At 43.8% G+C, this 27784-nt stretch overlaps 1 protein-coding gene and 1 long non-coding RNA gene across 2 annotated transcripts in view; one reads left to right on the top strand and one right to left on the bottom strand.

Annotated features, from left to right (window-relative positions):
* Positions 1 to 18223, bottom strand: part of LOC102384744 — a 252016-nt gene extending 233793 nt beyond the window's left edge. Inside the window, exon 1 of the long non-coding RNA XR_323062.1 lies at positions 18164 to 18223. This is a non-coding gene — a long non-coding RNA (uncharacterized LOC102384744). The remainder of the gene's footprint in view (positions 1 to 18163) is intronic.
* Positions 18224 to 18286: 63 nt separating this feature from the next.
* DNAJC19 (DnaJ heat shock protein family (Hsp40) member C19) lies at positions 18287 to 27113 on the top strand. Its single transcript, XM_006017136.3, is given in 7 exon segments — positions 18287 to 18325; positions 18327 to 18392; positions 19765 to 19813; positions 22334 to 22407; positions 23474 to 23550; positions 25114 to 25184; positions 26491 to 27113. Coding segments are annotated over 7 exon segments (447 nt in total). The 3' UTR covers positions 26562 to 27113.
* The last annotated feature ends 671 nt before the right edge of the window (positions 27114 to 27784 follow it).

The raw sequence follows: 27784 nt of genomic DNA on the forward strand, positions 1-27784 counted from the left end.
TTCCTGATGAGAAATAGACACTTGGCTCCTTACCACAAGGTTCTGGGTATATGGGCTATAATTGGCAAAACACATTATAATCTTTAGGATGAACCAATGAATATGCATTACAGATCATGTAAAATATCACTATATTGTATCATATAATATCAACTCGTATTTTGGCACAACATTTTCTACACCAGTTTGCCCCGAGTTACTAAACGGTTATATTCCACAATATTTTGTTTAGAAAAGTACTAACCAAAATTTGAGGAATCGGGCATACCCAATCGACTACATTGACAAATCCTGGGAACAAGCTGGTGACGGGAAAACAATTCTATATAGCCATGACATTCATCCTCTGGGCAAGCAGAGAAAACCAAATAGAGCTTCCCCCCCCCCCCCTTGCATGCTGTTGGAAAGGGCAAGAGCAGGGCTGTGTGCAGTAGTGGAAGTGCATTTAATCCAGCCTCTCTCATGCTGAGGTAGCTCATATTTTACACCCAAGAGGTTCTCCCCTTTGCCATATATGGCATATACAGGTAGGAAAGTGTTTGAACCATAAGTGGACATCTACTGTAAAATAGATGACAGGTTGCACACTGCAATAGAATCATAGAAAATTATGGCTGGAAGGGACCTCAGAAAATCATCTAGTCCAATCCCCTGCTCAAAGCAGGACCATCCCCAACTAGATCATCCCAGTCAAAGCTTTGTCTAGCCAGGTCTTAAAAACCTCCAAGGATGGATTGAACAACCCAACGCAGTGTTTTGCTACCCTTCTAGTGAGAGAGTTTTTCCTAATACCTAACCTAAACTTCCCTTGCTACAACTTGAGCCCATTGCTCCTTTTTCTGTCATCTGCCACCACTGAGAACAGTCCAGCTCCATCTTCTTTGTAAAAACATCCTTCAGGTAGTTGAAGGCTGCTATTAAATCCTCTTTCAGTCTTCTCTTCTCTAGACTAAATAAGCTCAGTTCCCTCTGCCTCTCCTCAGAAATCATGTCCCCCAGCCCCTGAACCATTTCAGTTGCCCTCCGCTGGACTCTCTCCAATTTGTCCACATCCTTTCCGTAGGGAAGAGGGGCGGCAAAACTGGACACAGTACTCCAGATGTGGCCTCACCAGTGCTAAATGGAAGGGAAAAATCACTTCCCTTGACCTACTGGCAACACACCTCCCAATGCAGCCAAGGATGCTGTTAGCCTTCTTGGCAACAAGGGCACACTACTGGCTCATATTCATCTTATTGTCCCCTGTAATCCCCAGGTCCTTTTCTGCAGAACTGCTGTCCAGCCAGTCATTGCCCAGCCTGTACTGGTACATGAGATGTTCTGTCCAAAGTGCAGGACTTGACACTTGTCCTTGTTGAACCTCATGAGATTCCTTTTGGCCCAATCCTCCAATTTGTCTAGGCCACTCCGAATCCTAGCCCTACCTTACAGTGCATCTACTACTCCTCCCAGCTTGGTGGAAAAGCAGAATTAGCATCATCATGACCAAGATCAAACTAAAAGCAGGTGAAATTATAAATGCAATTCTGCATTCAAATTTAGCCCACACACATTTGACAGTACGTTTTTATTCACTCGCCTTACAGGAAGGTGGACACAGATTTAAGAAAGGTTGCAGGAATCAGATTTTCACCCTTTTGCAATTTTCAAATATTTATAACAAGAAGCAGTCCAATTACTTTATTTATATAGTTTTTTGTTTTGGTTTTTAAAGCAACATCTTAATACAAAGCTGTCTCAGTTTAGAAAACTGAACTGGGAAAACTCAATCTCAGTTAAGCCTGTAAAATCAGACCAGACAATGCCAAATGTTAAAATGTCTTCTATGGGATTAATTTGGCAGCAACACCACCTATATAGTTTGTGGTTTGCATTATGAAGAAGACAAGACTGGAAGATTAAATATTGTATTTAATGAGGATAATAAATATAAAGGGATAATAAAGATAAGCACAAAATGGCGAAGTTAGTGGAGCTTAAGAACCCTAACTGGTGATGTTGCATTAATGCCAGTTTTGCATATTTTTCTCATTTTTTCCCCATACAAAATAAAAATCAATGCTTTTGTTTTCATACCATTGTTCTGCCTAGGGACAACTCTTAAATAAAGACTTGATTCTTTCTTTGATGCTTGTGCAAGGCTTTTTGCCTGGAAATCCAACTTTTTGCTCTGCTTCTAGGTTTGTTTCCTTTTCCGGTTACTCACGCAATCATTCTTGCTAGAGATTTCGTTGGCCACTGCCACCATGCTTTATATAATATATACTGGTTAATAAAAAGATTTCTTATTTCTAAAATTATGGTGGCTTTTTATTAAGAGAACTACACACACAAGTGCTGCACATACAACTACAGTAAATACTTGTTAATGCACCAATACAAGGAAAATATAAATAACGGCAAATTATCCAGTAGTGACCAAATTGATTATGTGGAGGAGGCAACAGGGAATTGTAAAATGTCTAGCTCAACCATCATGGCAAGTTATCCCATGAGTGAATTAAATAGAGTTTATTGTAGGTTCTAGACCACGTCCATACAGACAGATTTCCTGGTGCCTTCTTCAATCTTTTCCCTCCAACCTCTGCTTCTCCCTCATGCTCCATGAAGGCCACTACATGCAGTCAGTATTGCCAGCCCCAGATGCTGAAAACTAATGAGCTGGAGTCCAAAATTAGGGCTGTGTGAAGCTTAGGTGCCCAATTTGATTTGGCGGAGATTCGGCAGCTGAATCTCTGAATCCAAATTGAATCAGAGGAACCTTTAATCTCTCCAAATCAAATCAGAACCACCTGAATCGACTCAGAGATTCTGAAAGATTTGAAGATTCAGACATAGCCACAGTTTTACACGGTTTTTCTACATATCTCCAGGTAGCAGGCGGCTTGTGAACGCTACAATGCTGGGGTGCATGGAGTGTCCCACAGGATTGTGGGGTGGGGGTCCCCCAGTGCACTCAGCAGCAGACCCGGAAATGGACCAGAAGCACTTTCAGTTGACTTCCAGGTCCACTGGGGTGAGCACGGGGGGGGGGAGCCTGCATCCTCCCAGCTTGGTGACTGGAGCCTCCTGGGTGGGGGGGGGGCGGACACCCAGTGTCCCCCCACAGCCAATCACCAAGCTGGAGGGCATGGGGAGGGGGGCCCAGCGCACTCCCCCACAAACCCCCTAGAAGTGGACTGGAAATACTTCCGTCCACTTCCGGGTTTGCCACTGAGCACACAGGGGGACCCTGCCGCACTCCTGTGGGATGCTCAATCTGCCCCACCATTGCAGCATTCACAAGTCACACCTGGTACCTCGAGGTATGTAGAAAAAACATTTAAAGCTGTGTCTATGTCTGAATCACTGATTCTCCAAATCAGAATCTGAAGATTTGATACTGATTTGGCTGAATCGAATCAGGGATGGTGATCTGATCAATGAATCAAATCACTGTCCCCAATTTGGGCCAAATGTGAATTCAATAGGGCCCATTTCACACACCCCTACCAAAAAATCACAATAGTAGGCCAAACACTGAGATGTTATTTTAAATACTTTACATGATGCTTGACCTCCCCATGCCCATGGTGAGACAGAGAGAATCAGTGTTGCCAGCTCTCCAAAATTTATTGGGAATCATGATTTTGGCTCCTACTGCAGAAGTTCTCACCTCAACTGCCCACCCATCAATTCTGTCATCCAACCAAAGCCATCCCCTCCCCACCACACCAATCAGTTCTGCCCATTTTCCAGCCTCCCCATCTGCCCAGCCCTCAGCTCCCTCCCTCTCCTACACACTCACCTCTGGTCCTTCCATAGCTTCTCTGGGTCTTCACCCCAAGTATCCTAAGCCTGATAGTTACAGTGAAGCCCCTCTCTCTTTTCAGGCTAGGAGGGGCAGCTCGGAGGCTATTTACCTTCTTCCCAAGCCAGGTGTGCTTAAAAGAGAAAGAAACAGCAGCAGCTGGATCCATATGGAACAGAGCATACAGAGATCAATTTTTTACATTGAGAAACTTAATAGAACAAAGTATAAAATGGAAGTATTCCCCATAGGACTACTGGAGGTCAAAACGATATAGCTTTGGAATGAAAATTAAACTATTTGACAGCATTATAAAATCAGTGTTGCTATATGGCAGCAAAAGCTAGAACATGGCAAAAAGTACTGGGAAGAAGGTTGAATCCTCTATATACAGATGCCACAAAAGAATCCTGCAAGTTTTCTGGCCAAAAAAATATCACAAAATAAAAGGTAAAAGAGAGGAAATCTCAACAGGCAAAGAAACATCTCAACAAGCAATATTTTTGGAAACTACTTGGAAGAAGGAAAAGAGGAAGGCCCAAAGAGACCTGGAAGATGGCAGTAGAGAGAGAAAAAAATAAGGAATTTAGAATAGGATGGTCCACGTGAGAAAGAAAAGAAGCTGAGAAGGAGATGGAAACTCTTTCCTGGAGGCTCCACATGCCACACAACACAAGGACAGTAAGCAAGTCATCAGGCAAACCAGGTGTTGCAGAAATGGATGGGGGGTAGCAGAGGAATCATTCTGTTGCTCAGGAAAGGAGGGAGACAAAGGGAGAAGCTACCCCGAGACACTGGGGTCTTTCTCCTCCCTTTTCCAAGAAGGATGTCAGTTCCTGAGGGAAAGGAGATGGAGATAGAGGTAAGACTGCTTCCTGCAGCAAGCATGACTGGCTGCTTTGCTCCAGGAGGCAGGCAAGTAAATCAGACAGGTCATCCGTCTGGGAGGACTAGAATTCACACTAGTCTTTTCTTGTTGTTGGGAGGCTTCTCCGGTATCAACCAACCCCTCAACCTTAGCTCTGCTCTTCTAGGAATGCTCATTTCCAGTGCCCCCTCTACCAAATAACACCACCACATACCCATCTGCCTCCATGCTTTCCTTCCATCAACAATAGTCCTTGTGGATCTTCAGTTCAGAAATTAGCTGCTCACTGGAGGCAGCAATTGTTTATCTTGTAGGGGCTGAGCCACGGGACAAAAGTTATCCTGCCTACTTCCAATCTCTTTTGTCCCGATCAGATTTTTCTAAATATCAATGTTGTTAGATAGGAAAATCATCATCTTTAGGCAGGCAAATGGCAGCTCACAAAATCTGCCACCAAGGCATACGTAAGGCCCCATGCTTATCTGACAGAAAGCTGATTTAGGCCCTGACCCTGCAATAATCTCCATGCAGAGTGGATTTAGGAATTTGGGTCTTAGCTGGAAGAACCGCTGCTCATTGTTGTTCACTGGGTCACTTCAGATGAAGTTCTTACTCTTCCCAGTTTCTTTATGAAAACTGGTGCAAACAGTTTTCCTTATTTTCAAATCATGTTTCAGAATAAAGAAAGACAGAAGAGTAAAGCAACTGAGATTGAACTGTGAAATATGAAACATCATAACCAGAAGGAGATATGACTGCCTCAGACGTTACTGTGAATCATGTTATCAGCACCCAAAAATCAATAGTTTAGCTTTAAGGTACTACAAGACTCTTGTTTTAAAATGTTTCTTCTCTATCCATCTCACTTTCTTACAATCTGAATTTTTACTCAGACTAGAAGACCAACAAATGCCCCTTGCAAGTCAGACCTAAGTAATTCCCATGTAATTCTTGTCACCAGTGGCATGCCAGATGTCCAATAAGGCTTTGTGTATTTGGTGTTAGATTACAATGAAATCCTACTTTGATTTGTGTTTTTCTTAAACCCTTATCCAAGTGAGAGAATCTCACAGGTTATAATTAGTGCACTCCCAGCTATGCTCTTGTAATCATGGCTATCAGTTTAGTACTGCTAACAATTCCACAAACAACAGGCTAGCATAGAACACCACAGGTAAAACAGCACAGCACTTTATTCTGGTACAGATGGTAAGGGCACAGAAAACATAAAGGACTCTCACAAAGAAAGAAACACAAAGAGAAGATGCATGAAGAAGAAGAGGGGAGGCATACACCCAGCAGGAAGACTTAGTCACAGGAGGTGAAGATGGGAACCAAAAGAAAAGAAAGCACGCAAGAAAAAAAAAAAAAGGAAAATATGTTACTGAAATAATACAGCAAAGTGACCCTCTCCTTGAATTTTGAAGTTATATACTAATTTCAGAAACAAGAATACATGACTGCACTGCAGTATCTTTCTAGACTTGAGGAAAAGGAACATTTTAGATGAATCTAAGAAATCCTGCCATTTTGAGGCCTTGGATGGAAAATCTACATGACTACCAACAATGGTTTAACTCAACCATGATTGCATGGCAGACAATAATAGTTACAGCTTCTGTCGACATAGACATTCATAGGCTGATTGCACACATGAAACCTGTCTCAAAATCTTTCTACAAGATTACAGGCTTTGAAGCATGATAGGTGCAATCATCACAAAAGTCCTAAACAAATTAAATACTACTTTCCACTTTTTGTTCAGCTTAGTTTGGGCTGAAGTTAAGGTAAAATACTGTTACATTTCTGCAGCAGTGAGCTGATCTAGCATAACAGTAGCTTTACCTATTGGGTGGCAGAGGTTTTGGGTGGTCTGCTAAGATGGAAGTTCCAAGACAAAGGTAACATAACCTTTTATTCCTAGGAACTTTGCATAATTGCGGGGGGGAAAGACAGCCCTAATATCAAAGGAAACATTTAAAAGAAACATATTTGTTGGGAGAAAATGTGTTAACACCTCTGCTTTTCTGAAGAAAGAAGACTAGAGGCCAAGGATGCAGAAACACAACGTACCAAAGCCGAGAGGATATTCCCCCTAGGACATTTTGCCTTCCAATGAATCTAGCACCAGAAATTCTATAGGGCTAGGGACAGAAGTTATGCATAAGCAATCAGAAATGGGCTTAAACCTGTAACAGAGCAGAAGGTTCAGTGTATATAAACCAGTTTCAAAATGGCCAAAACTGGTTTAAGATAAACCTGGTTGAATGTAGTATCAGACTTAGCCGATTTGGGTCAAACCGGTTTATGTAATTTCTGTCCCAGACCCCTTCCTGGTTGAAGTTAAACCAGAGTCCTCCAGCATCCCAGCATGCACTGCAGCCCTGGGCTGGACTGTGCCGTCTGCTCTAGAGAGGAGGGCTGGCCCCACCCCTCTACTCTGTAGCCTGAGCAGGGCCAGGGGCATGGCCAGATGCCAGCCTGCCATGGCCCCCTGAGGTGAAGGAAGCAGGGAAAGGGTTTATTCCCCCCCTCTCACCCCTCTTCTCCCAGGGGACCCCAGCCGGGGTCTGCCAGTCCCAGCTGCATCCTCTGCCACTCAGCCACAGCCAGGCAGGGAGGGTATTAATTCCTCCCTCTGTCCCCTCTCCCCAGGACCACAGCCTGGGTTTGCCAGTCTTGGCTGCTGCCGCAAACCTGGGCTGTGGTCCCTGGGGTGAGGAGAAGGGATGGCGGGAAGAATTAACCCCCTCCCTGCCCACTTTGCCTTAACAGACCATGCCAGGATGGCATCTGGCCATGCCACCGCCCTTGCCACTGGAGCAGCAAAAGGGGGCAGGGGGGAACCTGGTAGGGCAGTAGCCTCTGTCAGGGTGCCCCAGGGAGCACAAGCAGTGAGGGGACTTATTCTCCGCTCCTTTTCCCATCTCACCGGCAGGGACCCCAGCCATGGGTCTGCCTGGTGAGGCAAAGCAGCCCTTGTCAGACCCCCTTCCCCACTGCTTCAGCAGCAGGGGTGGGGGCATGGCCAGATGCCAGCCAACATAGCCCCGTTAAGGCAAAGGGGGCAGAGAGGGGGTTAATTCTTCCCTTCATCCCCTCTCCCCCCAAGCTGCACAGCCCGAGTTTGCCAGCACCAACCACTGCCTCTGCTGCTCGCCTATAGCCAAGCAGGGAGGGGCCATAGCCCCCCAAGCCCCTCTGTAGTGTGTTACCGCTAATCACCCTGCACAGTCTGTGGCACTCCTGCCTGCAGCGCAGCGCCCCCCCCCCCGCTGGGAAGAGGCTTGTGCTCCTCAGGAAACCATGCCAGGGGCTGCTGCCCCATGAGGGTCACTCCCCCCTCGCCACTCCAGTGGCAGGGGTAAGGGCGTGGCCCAAGGCCAGCCAGCATGGCCTCCTTAGGTGAAGGGGGCAGGGAGGGTGTTTATTACCTCCTCCCTGCAGCATCTGGCAAAGGGGGAAGAAAGGGAGCTTACTCTGCAGCTCACCCTGTGCAATGAGAAATCAGCAGAGGTGGCGGCAGCTGGGGTGGGTAGTCCCCTGCCTGCCGCCTTTGCCTTGGGGGGTGACGGGGAGGGGGTGTCATGCTGGTCAGTGTCTGGCCATGCCCCTGCTTTCTGCAGTGAGAGAGGAGCACCAGGCAGACCCTGGCCCGGGTCCATGCCAGTGGGACAGGGAGGAGGGATTTAAACCCCTTCCCTGACCAGCTCACTTGAGGCTACTGCTGGGGCCTGGCCACCCCCCCTCCACACACAGCTTCCCCGCAGATAAGGGCTCACTCTAGTGCACCCCAGCTTCTGGCCTGAGCCACTGCAGGCATGTTACTGCATTTCCTGAGTCAAAAGGGAATGTCTATTCACTTGCAAATTGGTTCAATCTAAACAAGTTAAGCTAACCTGCAAGAACTGAAACAGTTCAGGCTGCAGCTTTTTGAATGTCTGTCCCTAGCCTCCAAGACACTGCAGGTCTGTAGCAAAACTGCTTCCTTTGAGTCCATTAGAACTTAAAGAAAGAGAAAACGGAAGAGAGCTGTCAGTTGTTCCATTCTCCATGACATCTAAGTAAGAACTCAAGTGGACCAACAATTAGAAATTCAAGGGGGCCAAGGGCATGGCCACATGATAGATATACTCCAGTATAATTTACATTGTTCTGCATATTAATATGTCTATAACTAAATCAGGAAAAGACAGACACGTAGCTGTCTCTCAGTAGTTTCTGAAATAGGATGCTATTTTTGGTTTCACCACTGGACAGCAACAAACAGCTAAATACCCTGTTTGCAGTTAGCAAATGGTGATCCTGAGTGGATGGATGCCACCTAACTGGTACAACTTATACCTGTAGAATTTTATTCGAGATTCTTTTGGAGACATTTCCACTTCAGATTTTGCAAAGTTAATCTGGTTTAGAGGTATAGGTTGGCTATCTACTATTTTTTCATGCTGGTGTAAAGGTGCCAACTGCCTAGGACATGAAGTGTACCTTATAACAGCTAATCAGGGCAAGAAAGTATAATGAAGTAGGGTTCTAAATTGATGGGATCTCCAAGGGCAAACAAGCTACTACTAGGAAATGGTATGGTTTTAGCTTTGGAAGCTGAGATTTTTCTCAGTTTTGTGTTCCTGTTTGGTGTTGAAGCTATTAATGAATCTAGATAGCAATTTCTGAAATATAGCTGTTAATTCACTGTCAGACCTACATCCTACAAGCCCCTCTCTGCATACGGGTGAAACCCTATATGTATGGGGTCAATAGGCATCCATAAGTAAGCTGACCTGTTTCCATAAAATAACTTGTAGGTTTGGGCCCTAAGAAAAAAGGGGTGAGAGCTACCATCTGTGTCAAACACCTTCATATTCATGTAAAAGGCAAATGAACTGTATTAAATGTCACAGGGCACTGGCTTGAGCATCTAAGCATTAAGCAAAGTTTAAAATTCACCAACTTTTTCCCCTCCAAAAAAGTGAGAGGATACTATCACTGTGGTAATTTTATTTTTCACAGAATAGGTTGGTTTTAGCCATCTTCTTAAGGAAGAAAGATGTTTTATCCGCAAGTGCCAATTTGGATATTCTACAATTTGCTTTTTCAGCTTGTGCTATCCCAGGAGTTCACTGAAGCAATGCAATAAAATACGTGCTGTGAAGTTTCAACCCTACCAAATGAAGAAGTTACTGATAGGAAAACACAGTACAGTACTCCTGGTCATTCTAAACAATGGGGCGCCCTCTTTATTGAGCTCCATCCTACAAGGTATCAGTACTTTGACTCTACCAACTTTTAAGAGGCTTCAAAAGACCAACTAAGCCCAAGCCTCTATATTGGTGAAACTCAGATGTCTCTACTGCAGTCAGAAGGTACAATCACACTGAGGTAGACATACCTGGGCTAGCTTGGGTAACAACAGAACAAGGATGCAGTGGCATGGGCTTTAGTTGCCTAAGGAAGTATTCCAGCGTCTCATCCCATGTTGACATGTGTATCACTGCACTATTACTAAAGCTAAAGAGATTAAAGTTAGCTCATGACATGCACCACAGTCATGCACAATATTTCCTTAAAAGCTTGTCAACTAAAAATGTAGTTGGTCCAATCACTGTGATATAATGATTTATCAGCAATGTCACTAATTTATAATATTTTAATATTATATAATATAATAAGATTTAGGCTCTTTGGGTTGAAGGTGCTTTAGAAATACATTTTAAAAGCTTGAGGCAAACTCAAAATCTCTGAAATCCATCCGAAATGTGTTTTACAATTGTGAAATTAAAGTACCATAGCTACTGTGAGCAAGATGTGGTAATAGAAAGAGCTAATGTCCTTCAAGTATATGAAGTAGGCTGGCGGGGGGGGGAACAAAACAAACCAACCCGATAAAAATAAATTCCTTTTGCTGGAAATAAACATTTTGAAGCAAACTTGCATGCTTTGAGGGGAAAAGGTTATTGATTCATTTAATAGAGCCAATTGTACTCTATGGAGTTTTGTTCTGCATTGAACACCCCCCTCCTGCTGTTCTCCAAACCACAGCTGGGAACAGCCACCACCACCATGCAGAGCCCTTCAACAAGTTCACTTGAGAAACCCTGGGGTTGACATAGTGTGCACTTCGTTCACATCCACTGTCCCGTCCTTTCAATCCCTGCTGCTTCTTTTACCAGCTCCCTCTTTCCCCACTTTTGCAGGTCCTTGCTCCGCTCTCTCCTAGCCCCCTTCACCATTCCCCAATGCTGTCTGGAAGCAGCCTGTTGCTTGGAAGGGATGCTCCAAGTTAAGCGGCTGCTTCTGTCCTGCATGGGCACAGGGTGCCAGAGAGCTCCCTTCACCTCCAGTCACTAGGCATGCTGCCCCCAACTTCAGGCTTCTGGTTTTCACACTGTTCCCAACTCTTGTCACTTCTCAATAGGAGTAGCAGTAAATAATAATAAATTATTATTATTATTATTATTATATTTTTAACCTAGCTTACAAAAACTGGATGAAAAGTTGCCACCCCACAAGCTACCCCTTAAACCAGGGGGCAACGCCTAATGCTTGCCCACAGAGCTGTGAGCAAAGAAGGTTGCCATCCCCTTGCAGTCACTGTGTGTAGAAGGGAGGCTGCCCCCTCCTCCATTTCTATTAGATTGGGATGGGGCAGTCATTTCTATTAGATTGGGGTCATGCCCACAGGCAAAGACACCAGATGTCCCAAGTAGTTCAGGAGATTACGCAACATGGGGATCCCAAGGAGGAACCACAAACCTGTGAAAAGGGCATGGGAATGGGACAGATAGAGCAGGCAGGTGGCAGGGGTGCAATGGGGAGCCTGAAACAGGATAGTGATGGAAGAGACTGACCAGCAACTCCCCACACTCCGAACAGGAGGAGGAAAAAGCACATTAATGCCTATGAGAGGCTGGATTTTAACCCCTTAAAAAGCTTCCAAACATGTTGTGTGCAGAAAGCCTCCCACTAAGGCTTCCAAAAGCAAGGAGAGAAAAAAAAATGTAGAACAAAAAATAAAGACTTGTGATTATTTTTAGGCCTGGTGATGCACAGTTCCTGACTCCATCGTGGAAACATCCCCTGGAACATGAATTGAACAGATGCAGTGTGACCAGCGTATCACGTTACATACAGATGAAGTTGCGTGTAGAGCATCATTTCATTCAGCCAGCTGGACGCAGTGGAGTGCACCGTGGCAGTTTCTCCTCCTCGTTGGTTGAGCTTGCTATGCCTTGTATTCAGTTCAATGTGGTTTCTTGTGTAGGATATAAGTTGATAACTAATGAATGCCACATTTTCCAAAACCCTAAAAAAAGTGTTCTTGGGGGCTAGCAGACAGAAGCCAACTGAATTTGGTGAAAACTAGAAAGCAGAAATATTGAGACACAAATGCGCAGAGCCACTATCCTTCAGTTGGCAGTCCAGCCAGCTCTCAGTTATTCAGAGACCAGATCATAACCTTTAATATCTTCTTAGAGAATAATCTCCACCTCACCTCTGCGTGAGCCCAATTAGTTTTACTAGCACCCTCAAACAAGATAAAATAATAATACTATTTGGGAGAAAGAAAGCATACAGAGGTGCTGTACTAAAAGGAGGAAATAGAGCTGGGGAGTCAGCAAGCCCCTGAACTAAAAGGAAGTAGGGACATTAGCACAAAGCAAGCTTGTGGAAGAGAACAGAGCACTACAGAGGGGAGTCCCTAGTATATCTAATAAACTCATCCTACAGAGCAAAACAGCATGCAGCTTCCCTGTTTTAATCTCTGTTAAATTAATGGTATTTTTTAACCAAAGCTGAAAGTGTTACATTGTTGGAAAGATACATACTGAGCATACACTACAGATCAGCTGTTTATAGGGTTTAAATACAGAAATTATATTGTATCCTGTGCAAACAACTGCTGTATACAATGCAGTGAGTGGTATAAAGCAATAAGCAAAGTGAACCCACGCTAGGAGGAGGACAGAGATAAGGGAGAAGAGGAATAGATGGGGGAAGGGACAAAACAAAACCCCACACCGCACACACCTAAGTCATGTAAATTTTGACCACTCTTCTTGGCCATCCCCTTATCCTTCTTTCTCTATCTTAGATACACCTCTCCCAGGGGACAGCTAAACCACCCAGCTCCCAACACCTTTCAAGGCAAAGTGACTCCGTGCTCTAGCTAGGGCACATAAAGGTTCCCAAGTGACCCAAAAGAAACACAAAACACATGGCCTTTGGAGGCAGTAAACCCCATGTCCCTCCCAAACTTGTAGAATACCAAGAAAATATCGCGACTTTTATGATTTACAACTCTTTTACCTTACAAAACCACAATGAAACTGCCACTTGTGCAAACCCTCCCTCAAAATTTAAAAAAAAGTAAGGAGAAACCTGCCTCCCTACCTGAGACAGGCACTTACGTAAGTCAACAACAGTCAAAGTAACAAACTATATCCCATGAGACCTACCTGTTCATAGGACAGCTTACATAAAGAGCAGATTTTCTTGGTTTCTAGCCTCCCAACCAACTTGTTCTCCCTCAGCCAAACCTCAGCCCTACTCCCCTCTCAACTAACCTCCCATGCCCAGGGCTCTGGCTTTCTAGTGCTTTCCCCAAAGCTTACCACCTAGCACAGCTGTCACAGGACAGGGTTGATTAGGCACCAGTAAACTATCAACTCTCTCCTTACCCAGATGGTAGTTTGCATGCCCCATCATCACAGTATATCTTTTTCCTTTAAATATTTAAAACAATACCTAGAAACTACAAATCATTATAAATCTGATTTTTTTAAAATCATGTCACAGTGACACAAATGAATGCAGAACGTCACTAGTGAATGGCAACTGCTCCACCTATTTTTCATCAATCCATTTCAGTTGGGATTGGTGCGGAGAGGAGGGAAATAAATGACCTTCCCCATAACTGCACTTCAGACTTTCTTTTTTTTCTTAAGAGATATTAAAACCTGAACTCAATAAATTAATGTATTGGTGTGAAGGGCTCTGCAGTCTCAATTGTAGAATAAAGATTTTATTTTCCATCCTCCTTGTTATTAGGGTGGTCTAACTAAAGCAAATAAAAAGATTTGCCTAAGACATAGCTGGTAACCTCATCCAGCCCTCACATACTGGGAGGAAAAGTGACAGAAAAATCTACATTCCCTTCTACAGGCTTCTGGGCAATGTGGGTCAGGGGAAGAAGCTCTGTTCTTACAGTTTTGCATGGTTTCTTGAGTTGATGAGGCCCAGCTGCCAGCTCTATATTTCAACTGCCAATCCTTTCCTCTGTATCTGTTCCTATAACCCTGCTCCAGTGGCATGGATACTGGGGCGAATGCCTGAAAGGCCAGAAGTTGAGTTTGAGGCCATAGCAGAAGTGCTCATGGTGTGGCTATGTCAGAGTCCAATAAATCTGCAAATTCTACTAAATATCTTGTCACATGGACATGAGAAAGTAAAGTAAGATCCCATGGGCTGTGTTTTTCTGCTAAATGTAATGAAGGGGTTCAAAAGTTTCACCATCCATGTAATCAGGGTGTAGATATACCCAATTACAAGCATCTTAAAGATTTGAGCACTTTTTTTACTTGGTTGAAAAATGTACCAGGCTATTTAAAATAGAGAAAACTAAAAAGTTCCCCAAAAATATTAGCTTGTTTATCAAGTATTGGGCCAAAAAACAACCCCCCTCCACCTCCCAAGACACTCTGAAATGTTTTAAGTGACCTTAAAATTAATCCAAAGGATATGGCAGCACAGCAATGGAAACTGGTTTTGCACAAACCTTGTCTACCAATACGACTCAGCATTCGCTGTAGAAATATGATGCATCAGACTTCACTGTACGGAGGAGCCTGCAGGATTAGGGACTTAAGCAGTAAAAAGTAATTCAGTCTTTATGCTTATTCTGTCTCTGGATCATGGGAATGCCAGAAATGGTGCTCCCTGTAAACTAACTACATTGACAGAAGCAACTTATTTTTATAGCCAAATAGCCATAAGTCAGCAGTATTTAGACCTCATAACTTAGGATGGATTTGAAGAAGTAACCTAGAGCTGAAAGCTCTATCCATTGCCAATACTCTGAGCTTTGTGGAAAGTAGCCGACAGATTTGGATGTCCTAAAAAGTACATCAAGGTCCTAAGGCTTCTTCATGACCAGATGACTGCAACGGTCCTATGTTGCAGGTCAGAGACGGATCCATTTGTCATCCGAACCGGGGTCAAACAAGGATGTGCCATTGTCCCAACTCTGTCCTCCACTGATTTGACAGTCATTATGGTTCTCATGTAAGGATCAATTTCCTTCTGGAATTGACACAGGATGGAGGCCTCTTCGATCTGGGATCTTTTTGGTAGAAGACCAAAGTACTCAAAACAACCATCTTTGACCTTCAATTTGCTGACAACTATCCCATCCTTGCACACAGTGAAGAAAACCTCCAGACTGCGCTGGAACTTTTCAGAGAAGCCTACTAAACGTTGGGCCTCTCTCTCAACATCAAGAAGACTGAAGTGCTCTTTCTGCCTGCCCCAGGCCATGAATGTAACCATGATCCCCAAATTACCATCAAGAGAAAGACCTTGGAGGTAGTCGAGCACTTCTCTACCTCAGTAGGAACCTCTCTCAAAGAGTAAACACTGATGTGGAGATCCAGCAGAGGATCCAGTGTGCAAGTGCTTCCTTTGGGAAATTGCTTTGGTGTGTCTTTATTCATTGTGATCGCCAGAAAGACACCAAGACCCAGGTCTACAATGCAGTCATCATCCCCACTGTCATCTACAGAAAGGTGGGTAACCTACCATCATCATGTCACGAGCCTGGAGAGGTATCACTGCCGATGCCTCCAGAAAATCCTCCACATCAAATGGGAAGATCACTGCACAAATGCCAGCATCCCTGCTGAAGCCAATGTTTCCAGCATTGAATCAGTGATTCTCAAGCACCAACTTCACTGGACCAGACATTGTTTGCGGATGCCTGATTCTCAACTCCCAAAACAGGTGCTCTACTCCTAGCTTAGTAACAGCCTGCGATCCCACGGTGGCCAGAGGAAATGCTACAAGGACACATTTGAAGGTATACCTCAAGAAAACGGGTGCCGACATCACGAGCTGGGAGGACCTGGCTATCAACCGACTCCAATGACTCTGCAACCACAACCAAGTGGCAGCCTGTTTCAAGGAAAAGTGTCTTGTCTTCAAAGCAGAGAAAAGAGAACAGAGGAAGGGAAAGGAGAGAAATCCTAGGCAATGGCCTAGTCTTCCCAGCAGAAAGACCTGCAACTTCTGTGGTCTTGTCTGTGGCTCAAGAATTGGACTCTTAAGTCACCTCAAGACCCATCACTGAGCCGTGGTAGAGATCGTCCTCAAATAGAGGGATTGGTGACAATGACAACACTGAGCCACCCAGTTTCCAAAATCATGACTTCCTAATAGAATTCATATTGCTTTGTGCATATGACACTATATTATTAATAGATGACACTGTATTATTAATAATATTCACACACAAGTACCAGACCTATAATTCTCTCTCATTTTGTGGTAATCTCCAGCAATCAAATAACTGAGCTTGTCCATCTGGAACCAGCACTTGATATTAAATTTATACAGAGTGCACTAGTGGTCAGTCTTGTTTGCTGACAGCCCAGCAGGGAGGTCTCCATTAGAGAATAAATTCGGAGAATTCAGTGATAATGTATCTGGAACAAAAAGACAGGCAAGAGAAAAGCTTGTCGAAAAATGGGAAGCTCGCAGACAGAAAGAGAGAATTACCAGAAATAAAAGAAACCAGAAAGGGCAAAGAATAGGCATGACAGGGAAAAGAGAGCAAACATGAGAGAAGAGGAACAGAGAACACTATTAACAGGAGGAAGAGGGGAAATTGTTTTATGAAAAGCGAATTCGATATTGGAGAAAAGCAAAGATCAAGGCTGTAGTAATCTATTTAGTCAGACATTTTCATACTACCATGCTAATGTGGTTCAAATTACACCTGTGGAGATTGCTTTTCTTATTCTGAATTTAGATCAGCCTCCAATCCTTTCAACTGTTGGTCTGCTAAAACTGCAAACAAGAGAGTGCCAAGCAGTGCCAATTGCATCAATGAATTTTGCAATGCAGACATGTCAACTAAGAGTTAGACTGAGTCCATGAAGTCCACAGCACTCCAGAGCCAATTCGGGATTACAGGCTGAGGGAATATAATTTCTCCAGTATTCCTGAAGCAGTGTTATTCTGCATTCAAAGAATCCCCAGTTCGCTGCAGCTTCAAAAAGCCTGAAAATAGTCCCCACCTCTGCTGCTAGTTGTACAGTACAAGCTTTCACTGAAAAGCGTGTTAAATGACCTCACGGTTACTATGCCTTTCTGGTCTATGGCTGTACTTATCAGAGTATTTAGATAATAAATATACAATATAAACTGTATTTGTCAGTGTGCCATACAAAGGAAGTACTGAGGTTTCAATTATGACAAGCTGACATGCTGAATCTGATTTGCCCTGGTCGACAGGGACCAAAAATGGACAGCACCGTGCCAGCTAAACCAGTTTTTTGCAAGTGTGCTCAAACATAATAGCCTTTTTCAGCAGAAATAAATCTTTTATCACTCTCTTCCCATGCACATGTTAATATTGCATCACTCTAGGTGTGATGTGGGTAGACTATGTTTCAATCTTTTTGGCCTCTTCAACAAATCTCACATTGACTTCAGCAATAGTAAGACTGGATTAACAGGCTCTAGTTTCCCCCGCTTTCCCTCCACACCTTAGTTACAGTGACTTGCAATTGGGGGCTAAAATTCAGGAAGCCTCGTGTAGCCTCGCATAGTTAGTTGAGCCAGTCTACACACAGCACTCGGCCCTGTTCTGCAAACGCTTGCCAAGACAGTCATTTTGAGTTTATTAAAACAAGATGTAAAAGGGACCAAGGCAAATACACTTGTTTTAAACCTTCATAGGAAGTAGACTGAACTTTTGTTTTTTGCCCGGTTCAGGGTACAAACTTGTTTTTTTACCTGGTTCAAGGTGCAAACTGAACGTTGTACCCGGTTCAAGGTACAAACTTTAGTTTTTTTGCCCGGCTCCGGTTACAACATTTTGTGGTTTTGCCTGGCTCGGGTTACAAAATTTGGGGTTTTCCCCTGGTTTGGGGTATAAAGCGAACTTTGTGCCCAGGTCAGGGTACAAACTCATGTTTTACCCAGTTCAGGGCACAAACTGAACTCTGAAGCCGGTTCAGGGCGCAGATGTTTGTTTTTGGCCCAGCTCGGGGCGGTGCCGTGCCCGCGTCCTGGGGCAGCCGGCGACTCTCCGTAGCGATGACGAGGGCATTGCCCCCCCGCCCCGCTCCCAGCCAGGCCGGGCTGTCCCAGGTCCGACTTGGAGGGAAACAGGCCCCAAGGTGAAAACCAGCCCTGTGGTGCAACTGCCCCGCGGGGCGAGCCTGCTGCCCTCATGAATGCACCTGTGTCGGGTCCTCATTAAACACACTGGAGTAGAACTAACCAACCCGCGTTAATTGCCACTGGCGTCTCTTGTGTAAAGCACCCCGTCGGCTTCGCTTTGACGCCAGGCAACGGTGGGGCGGGGTCCTAAGCGCAGGCGCGCACGGCGCAGACAGACGCGGCCGCCCATGCGCGCGACTCGCCACGCGGGCTGCGCTCCCCTGACGGGGGGGCGGGGCCCTTTTACGACACTCGGCGCGCACTTTGCGACAGGCCGCGCAGCGAGCAGCGATGGTGAGTGCGGCCCGGCCGGGGGCCGCGTGCAGCCCCGCGGAGCTCAGCCCTGCCCTGCCCTGCCCTGGCCGGGGCGGCCCCTGGGGGGGATGTGCACCAACTGGGGAGCCTCCAGCGCGGGGCAGCAGCGATTAGGGGCCTGGGAAGCAGGATGTACACGACTGAGTGTGGAGAAGAGCAGAGTGATGGGGGCGGGGGGGTTAAATCCCTGCCAGGAAAGGAGAGAGAGGGTGGAGTTGGGCTTTGGTGGCGAGCAGGACGAGGAAGAGTTGTCCCCAAACTGCAGCAGGGGAGATGGAGGTCGGAGACGAGGAGGACATGTCTGGCTGCGAGGCTGATCCTGCATTGTTTAGAAAAGGGGGGTTGAATTTCTGTCCTTGGAAACGTCCAAGAGCAGGCTGGAGGGGCGCGGGGCCGGGACGGCTTGGTCAGGGCTGATGCTGCCTCGCGCCAGGAGGTCACCTTGCGAGGGGCTGCGAAGGACGCCAGGCCGGTCCTTCCCTTTGATGCCAGCCCTGCTTTTTCTATACGTGCAAAAGGGCAGTTTTCGTGGGCACGTCCCTGTTGAGCCTCCCCAGGCACATGGGCTTTCCTTGTCACGCATCTTCACCTATTGGTTGTTCAGTTCCCCAAAAACTGCATTATTCAAGGTTACTGAATATCTGGGATGAGGATTGGCTAATCAAGACTAAACTGTTACATTCGGTTCTTGGTAGCATCTGTGAAACATATAACATGTTTCAGTCAGTGTTTATGAAAAGCCCAAAAGTGCTTGTGAAGAAGATAAAATATCACCTGTATTAGAAATGGGAGATTTTAAGCAAACAAGATTTAAATGCCTCGCCTGAAGTGACACAGTAAATCTGAGAGAGAAATGGAAATAGGATCCAGAAGTGCTCTGCTCTGGCTGCATGCAACGTAAAGCTATAAAAAGCTTTGAAGCAGTGAACAGTTAAATGTATGCAAAATATCAATACAGCTATAAAACAAATTATGTAAAGTAGGTGGGGGTAGAGAGGTTTTATTTCTAATAATTTTTTTTTCTAATGCTCCAATAACATAAAAAGTCAGCCAAAGTGCATTAATGTGTTAGTGCAGTGTGTATTTCTATAGACAGGGAGAATTTCCTGAAGATTTTTGTACCCAAGGTTAACAGCAATTGTTCTGTCTGTAGTTTGAAATGCAGGAAGAGAGGCTTTATAAACTATTGCTTCATGTTTCCATTAATATTCAAGTAAACAGCACAGACCACAATATTGAAATGTAAGTGAGGCTTAAATCCATTTTAATTTACTATGTTTTAATTAGTTTAATTTTGGACACTACCATTTTTTTCCCATTTCTGATGACTACTTTTTCCCCCCTGACCCAGGCTACTATGATAGCAGTTGGCCTGACAATAGCTGCTGTTGGATATACAGGTTTGTGTCTAGTCAGAGTGCTAATATTGGATTGTACTTTTCATAGTTTGCTTCAATAATGATTAATTGTAAAATACGTAAGCAGCATGAATCTTTGTGGGGGTTAATATTTATTATTGGACAAACTGCATGGCTGGGATAGACAAGCTTTTGGGTATCACAGTATCCTTCCTCAGGTCCCTGGGAGAGAAGTAGGCATAGTAGAGCCAAGTAGCAGATGGGGGTGGAAAAAAACTTGCATAAAATTCAGTGTGTGTGTGTGTGTGTGTGTGACACACACACACACACACACACACACACACACACACACACACACTGAATTTTATGCAAAAAACATGATATAAGAGAAATTTATCAGGTGGCCAGTAGACAAGACAGCTGCAGCAAAAACCTGATAGTGGAAGATCTGGATCATTCAGGAGGGTCATTTTCATTTGTGAAATACAGACATTAGCACAGTGTTTCCCAAACTTCTGATACCTGGGGTGCACTTTTCGTCTAAATCAAAACCAGCATGCCTTCACTCGTACAACCAGAAAGGGGGTGGGGGTGTAATAACTTTTTTTCCAAAACACATTACCTACTCCATTCCTCTGCCAGAGGAAGTCATTTTGGTGCTGAAATGTACTGTTACAAAATTACACCAAATGCACCTTTAAGGAAAGGATTAGAACTCCTATACCAGTTGTTCTCAACCTTTTTAGTCATCACACCCCCCTCCATAACTCCTTTGAATGTCATAGCACCCTGACTGAAAATCACCAAGCTAGATCTAAATTCAGAAAAAAATCTGGAGAGGGTGATCAGTGGTCCAATTTAAGGGCAGAGGGGGCAGGACCCTACCCTCCCATACTGCTCCTTCCATTGTCTGTCCCCTGCTGACCCCTGGCCTGTATCTCATGCTGCAGGGCCTCGCGCAACGGCAACCACCCCTACGGCCCTTCTGCCAGTCCTGAGAACATGGGAGGTGTGGAAGGGATAAACCAGGCTGCAAAGCGTGGCTCTGTCTGTGCATCTGCCCCTTTGTAGTAGCAGAGTATGCTGCTGGGATTGTGAGGGTGGGAGGTCACAGGAGCTGCCTGGGGGCAGAGGAAAGCTGCAGTCTGCTGAGAAGCTGCCCTGCAGTAGCTGGTAGGAATGTGCAAAGCTTTGGTAACCGATTCGATTTGCAGGAGATTCGGCCCAATTTGGTGGCCGAATCTCCGAATCGCATCGGGAGACCAATTAAAAGGTCTGAATCAAATCAAAAGCCTCCAAATCCATTTGAAAAAGATTTGGCCATAAACTAAATAGGCAGCAGTCCTCACCACGCTGGACAGGGCTGCCTCCAGCTGGTGACTAACTCTGTTGCGGGGGGGCTTGGGCTAGGACAAGCTGCCCAGCTGGGGTGGGGGGAGAGAGGTGTCATGGGATGCAGGCCAGGCAAGGCAGCGGTGGGAGGGGGGGCTCTGCCCTCCTGCCGCTTGCCCCCTTCTGCCCAGAGCAAGCTGTGCCTGCATCGTGCCCAGCTGAGGTGGAGGGGGCACGATATAGGCACAGCTTGCTCTGGGCAGAAGGCGGCAAGCAGCAGCAGGGCAGAGCCCCTACTCCCACCGCTGCCGCATCCCATGGTTGTCCCAGCTCCAATCCCTTCCTCCCCCAACAGCCCTTCCCTCCCACCATAACAGACTTACCAGCAGGAGGCAGCTGTGTCCAGCATCTTGAGGACTGCTACCTGTTTAGGCTATGGCCAGGTCTCCAAAACAGCACCGAATCTTCGAATCCGATTCAGCCAAATCGAATTGGAAAAGCGATTAGAATCTCCAAATCAAATCACTGTCCCTCTGAATCCAAAGCAAATACTTGCCACTTCGCACAGGCCTAGTAGCTGGGTTAGGCACAGGGTGTTGTACCAGGAAGGAGAGCATTTACCCCCTCACACAGGGGGATCTCATGGCAAACCTGTCACAACACAACCTTTGGGAATCACTGGATTAGCAAATGTCAGGTGGATTATAGATTTGAGGATGTGCGTATGATCCATACAGTCCATGGCTTTGTTGTGGGGAGTATTGATTGTTGTGACAGTAGAGATGAGTTGAGAGGTCTTCTTTTATTAAGGCAGGCTTGGGTTCCATTAGGTGCTTGTTGGGCAGCAGGGAGTTCTGATGAGTTGGGCAAGATTAGGAGGCTGTTTGAAGACCAGGACAAGGAGGGCTGGGAATATTTCTCTTAAGGTCTGGTCCTTTTCAAGGATAGACTGTAACTGTTTGATCCTTATTACCAGTTAAAATGTGGGATGGTAGGTGACAACCAAGGATTTAATAGACTATATCAGTTTAGTAGCTGATACAGTACTTTAGTCTTTTTGGGGTACATAAAGGAACAGATTACAGAAAGATGTTAAACTCTTTTCTTTTAGATCAGAAATAGTTTTGTTACTCATCCTAATCTAAAAGTAAAACTGTTGTACTGAAATTCTAAGTTTTCATTAAAATATTGGTTTAGTCCAGTTCCATACGAATAATCACTTTCTTTAAGGTCGCTATGTGTTAAAAGCTATGAAGCAAATGCAGCCACAAGTAAAACAAGCCATTCAGACACTGCCAACATCTGTAAGTGCCATAATCCTTTTTCCTAGATATATTACTTATTACTTGTAACTAGCTTTATTTGTTCCCTAGTTTAAAAATGCTCTTCTATAAATACAGAACATCCTTTTTCTCCAGACCAGTATTCTATTATTCGTGAGAGTACAGAAGGCATACATGCAAAATTGGAGAAACTGTCACTTATCTCACTAATTCTGAAACAAGTTGCAAACAGCAACAGGACAAAGATTTTCCACCACACAGTTAAAGAATAAACTTCAACTCTATTTGGATCTCATAACAGCAGTTGTTAAGAAGCTCCATTGTGCCCCTTTAGACTGGAAAGCACTGTCAGAAGGGCTCTGCGAAACACCATTGTTTCGTATCGATGTCCATTTCACTGTTTCGAAGGGACAGTGTTTCGTTCAGTTTCAAAGCACTGTCCCATTTCGTTGAAACTGTTTTGACGTTTCTCCCATAGGCTATAATGGGGAATCATGAAAATGCCTAAACGTTGTTATTTCTTGCCTGATTCAGATGCAAATTGCAGGGATGGTAGCCCTTTCTGAGGGCATGAAGCCTGCCAAGTTTTAAGGAGATAAACCTTTGAGGTGCAGAGGTTTCTTGGAAACTGCACCTCAAAGTCTTGAAAGCAAAATTTGTGACTCCTCCTGGGGGTGCGGGCCCCTGGATCTACCCCTGATGACAGGAGGCTGCCACTGCCGCCTGGGACTGGTGCTGGGCACAGCCCATGCCCGGCACCAGGCTCCATAGAGCTCAGCTCAGCCTGGCAGCAGGAGACGGGGAGAGCCAGGGCTACACTCCCCGCCAACCTGAGCTACACCGACCTGCGGAGCCACTCAAAACATTTTGAGAGCCCTCATTTAGTTTAAGCTGTTTTGATGCTTTTCGTTTAGTTTCGATTTTGCTGTTTCGAGCTCGAAACAGCTTCGAAACTAAACACTCGGCGAAATTTCATACAGCCCTGTCAGTATAAAAGTAGAAGCAACTTTGCCCCTCCCCCTTCCCACAAGGTTTAGTTAACATTACTTGTCTGTGAGTTTTCTTATTAACGTATTTTCCATTTCAGACCTTCGGTGGTTATTACAGAGGAGGATTTGATCCTAAAATGACCAAACGGGAAGCAGCTTTAATATTAGGAGTGAGGTATGGTCACTTCTGTAAAAAATGTGGAATGCAAGGGAGACTACAATTCTCATGTGGGTCTGGCTTTGAAAAATACAGTCTTCCAAGCGCCTATTGACTTCAGCTGGCGTTGTAGGTTCCCTCAATGTATGTGATTCATGTATTCAGAAACTATTTTTACTTGGTGCTGTCTGAAAGGTTGTCTGCTAAGTTGCACATATTAGTATAATTTATTGTGCTGCACAGAGGAATCCTCTCTTTTATAAAAGCCGTTCCCAATTAGGAATGCAGTAGTCAAACACTTATTTTTTTTTGCATTGAACTTGTTTAAAAAAAGCAGTTAGAAATCTTTTTTGTGAACAAATTTAATAAAAATGCATGAAGAACTATTTTTCCCCACGTGAACACTTAAGACCAAGAACTGAAACCACAGGACTTTAGACAGCACAGTGCCAAAATATTAGGCACTACAACAATCAATGTTGCAAAGCCTAAGAAACTTTGGATTTGGGTTATAAGGCCCCAATGCCTATATTTGCAATGGCAGATAAGCACCTATATGCACGCTGACCAGCTGAGCTTTTGGAAAGTAAACATGGTTGAATTTTTAGAGGGTCTAGGTCAGCGGTTCCCAAACTCTTGACAAATTGTGCACCACCAGTTTAACACTATATGATCTTAAGGTTGAACTGAAAAAATTGCTGGGTGTATTTAAGTACCCCCAGCAAATTTTTGTCATATAAGGTCATTATAATAAATCTGTTAACGCGTACCACTGACAGGTTGTCTGCATACCACAGGTGGTACCCATACCACAGACTGGGAACTGCTGGTCTAGGTCACTAAGATGCTTTGAAAATTTGCACTTGACCCTTACTTGCTCCCATTTCCTCTCCAAATGTCTTGGTCTTCCCAGAGGCATTAGCCTTTGATGGGGTGGGGGTTTTGGGGGTTTTTTTTGTTTGTTTGTTTGTTTGTTTTTTACAGACTTGTTTCTTATTTATACTGTGGAACACAGATGATGGGACCCTCATTTTTCTCACATATGAGAAGTGAAGGCTGCTCCCCATTTCCCTCCATAAATATTGCCTACATTGAAGGAAAATGAAAGATGGTACACTTTATAAAGGGAGTCACACAAACAGGCTGCTACAAACTGTGGGTGCAAACACCTAAAAAAAAACGTTTGGAAAAGCTTGCTGTCAAGGACTGTAGTGCAACTCTCTCTAAAATTGCATCTCATTAAAGCCCTGTGAAAATTACTTATTGGAATGAAGGTGTTTTTCTTACATTACTGAACTTCCATGAAAAGTTTTTGTTTGTTTGGAAACATCTGCACTTCAAACTGGCTATGATCAATAAACTGAGGCTGCCATATAAACTAAAATTGTTAAATGAAACAGTTACCTTAAGCATCAGTAGAGGGAAAAAGTGGGCATGTGAAGGAGAAAAATCTTTTCAAATTTCTTAACAGTTACTGTACAAGAAAAATATTGTTTCCTAGTTCTGAGGACCCTTATGCAATATTTTCAGGAAAGTTCCTTCAATGTAGCTTACTTAAGTCTCTTTCTCCCTTTTACCTAGTCCTACAGCCAGTAAAAGTAAAATTAGGGAAGCTCATAGACGGATCATGCTTTTGAATCATCCAGATAAAGGTAAGCAGAATTAGTGTTCTCTCTGGTATATTTTTAGCTGAAACTAATGAACTCAATAAAACAAAAATAGGACTCGTATACACATCTTTTATGCACAATAAAAGACTTGAAAATCCCTTAATTTCAGGGTAGCCTCTCTCCTCCTTTTAACACTTGCAGATTAGTAGATGCATTCAACCACTTTAAATTTTTTTTGTTACCTGCTATATCTTTTTTGCAGATAAAGTGAGATCATTGAACTGATCCATCATCAAATGACTAAAAAAAAATCTCTTTACTTTTAAACGAAAGCTGGTGTAGCGTGTGGAAGTCCTTGTAGGTTCTGTGGTTATTCTCCATGATCGGTGACTGCAGAACTGGGCCTTTATAATCGTCAGCAAGAACAAAAAATTATGCTGTAGTGATGATGGTGACATAAGGGAACAGATACAGTACAATAAGCAGATGCTCAACTTTAAGCATGTAGGTTATCCTCTGCTGAGCACAGCAGTTCAGCTCATTGAAGTCAATGTAGTAAGTCACATGCATTACTACTTGGCAAGTTGATGCATTTAGAGTGACCTTGAAACTTCCCCTTCCCTTGTTCCCCCCTTTCTTGGCCCTCAAAACTGGTCTTCAGGACATATTTCCATAGAAACCTTTTAACAGAAGCAAATTCAGATGCTCTCTATTGGGCACACAGTGTCTACTCTAGTGAGTATGCTCCATGTGTCATAATACTGCCCGTTGTAATTTGGGACTAAATAAACCAAAGGATGCTGACCAAAGGACACCATGTCTTATGGTCAGAATATTGTTAGTTATAGATTACCCAACTGGGAAGGTGATATACTTTCATCCAAAAATCATTTAAACTACAGTATAGTTTAATTGGCTATGTAATTATTCAACCAATACAGAAAACTTGGGTCTGGCAAAGACCCATATGCTTGGTATTTCCTGCGGTAATATCTATTGGAAAAAAAAAAAAAAAAAAAAAAAAGGAAGATAGTGCTGCACACCCTCAAGCACACTGACAACCAGTTCAGCTTGATAAAATGAATGTACCACAGAGAAGAATTTCTGTTGAGATGGGACTAGACTAAACAATAGATATGAGTATTTATCTACGTAAGATGCTGTTCTGGAATTGCTCCACTTATGAAAAAGTCATCAAGGTATTTTATTGCTTCAGCGTAAATGCACCTCATGAAATGTCTAAGATTGTTTAAAGATTTTTTTTTTTATATGGTCTCTGAGTCTCTGGTGGGCAGTAATGTGGTAAAGGAGAACAGATTGTGACACAAGATACTTTTGTTTCCTTTAGGTGGTTCTCCATATGTGGCAGCCAAAATCAATGAAGCTAAAGATTTACTGGATAGCCAAGCTAAAAAATGAATGTGAACATTTTGCTTTAAATCAGTGGTTTAGTTCATGTGTTTTGATCAGTGATCCCAGAAGGGTTGCAATGCCAATCTTTTTGATTTGATACAAATGGTACTTGAAGTGAATTCAGGGAACTTCTTCCCTAACCCTCAGGCTTAGACATATTTACTGTGAGTGGGGAGGGGCTGTGCTTTACAGTCTGTAACATGTTCATTGCTAAACTCTATTAAACCCCCCTTTCTACTCATGGTGTAATCTACCACCGAACGCCTTTTTCATTCTACGAGGGGGAAAATACAGGCTAATTCTTATTCTTGTGTAGGAGATCTAAACAGCCTGAGACCATGTTGAGCTAATTTCCAGTTTACCCAGGAACATTTGTTTAAAACTCATGCTGCTATGATTTAAAATGCCAAAGTTAGCTAGATGATACTAATGAAAGAAAAGGCAGGGTTGAAACAACCTGTTCTTGGAGAACAGCAGCAGGGTTTATTTGTACATTAAAGTATCTAGAAATGCTTATGTTTTTTTTAATTCAACAAATAAAAGTGATTGAGAAATGAATGTACAGAAAGAAGCGTCTTAACTTGCAATACCTGACATAGTCTCTCAGTGTTACTGATTTATTTGCCACTTGTCTCTAAATATTTTCACTAATTCCTGCACTGATTGTCATTATTTAATTCATATAACAAGCTTGTACTATAAATCCTAAGAATATAAGATCACCTATTACGAAATTATCTTGAGTGCTCTACCTTGTACTTTTAAAATAAAAGTACAACTTCCATTTGTAATAAGAGATAGAAAGTAGGGAATTCAGTTGCAGAAGCCTTCTAAATCTTTGAGTTATAAGTTATAGATTAGCCAAAGCTACAAGGAACCACATATACATGGAGATTTTATTTTTAATTTAAATATTCAGTTCTGCACCTACCCAAAATATACATGCCTTCCCAATGTAGTACAAATGCTGCTCAGGCCTACAGCATTTATGCAATATGCTGTTTGTAGGAAGTGTAGTCAGTAGACGAGACTAATTGCAAAATGCTTATGTTTTGACTAGTCTGTGTAACTTTGCATCTTTTCTTTGGGCCTGTAGGACTTTGCCTGTGTGCTTCTCTATATGCATAGTAGCAGTACCATAGAAGAGATGCTAGTAGGGAAGTCTGTTCTTTTAAGAAAGGAGGATTAATGAAAGATAGAAAAATAGACATTAGAACATCTAACAAAAT

Source organism: Alligator sinensis, unplaced genomic scaffold (genome assembly GCF_000455745.1).
Source record: "Alligator sinensis unplaced genomic scaffold, ASM45574v1 scaffold301_2, whole genome shotgun sequence".
Classification (NCBI taxonomy): domain Eukaryota; kingdom Metazoa; phylum Chordata; order Crocodylia; family Alligatoridae; genus Alligator; species Alligator sinensis.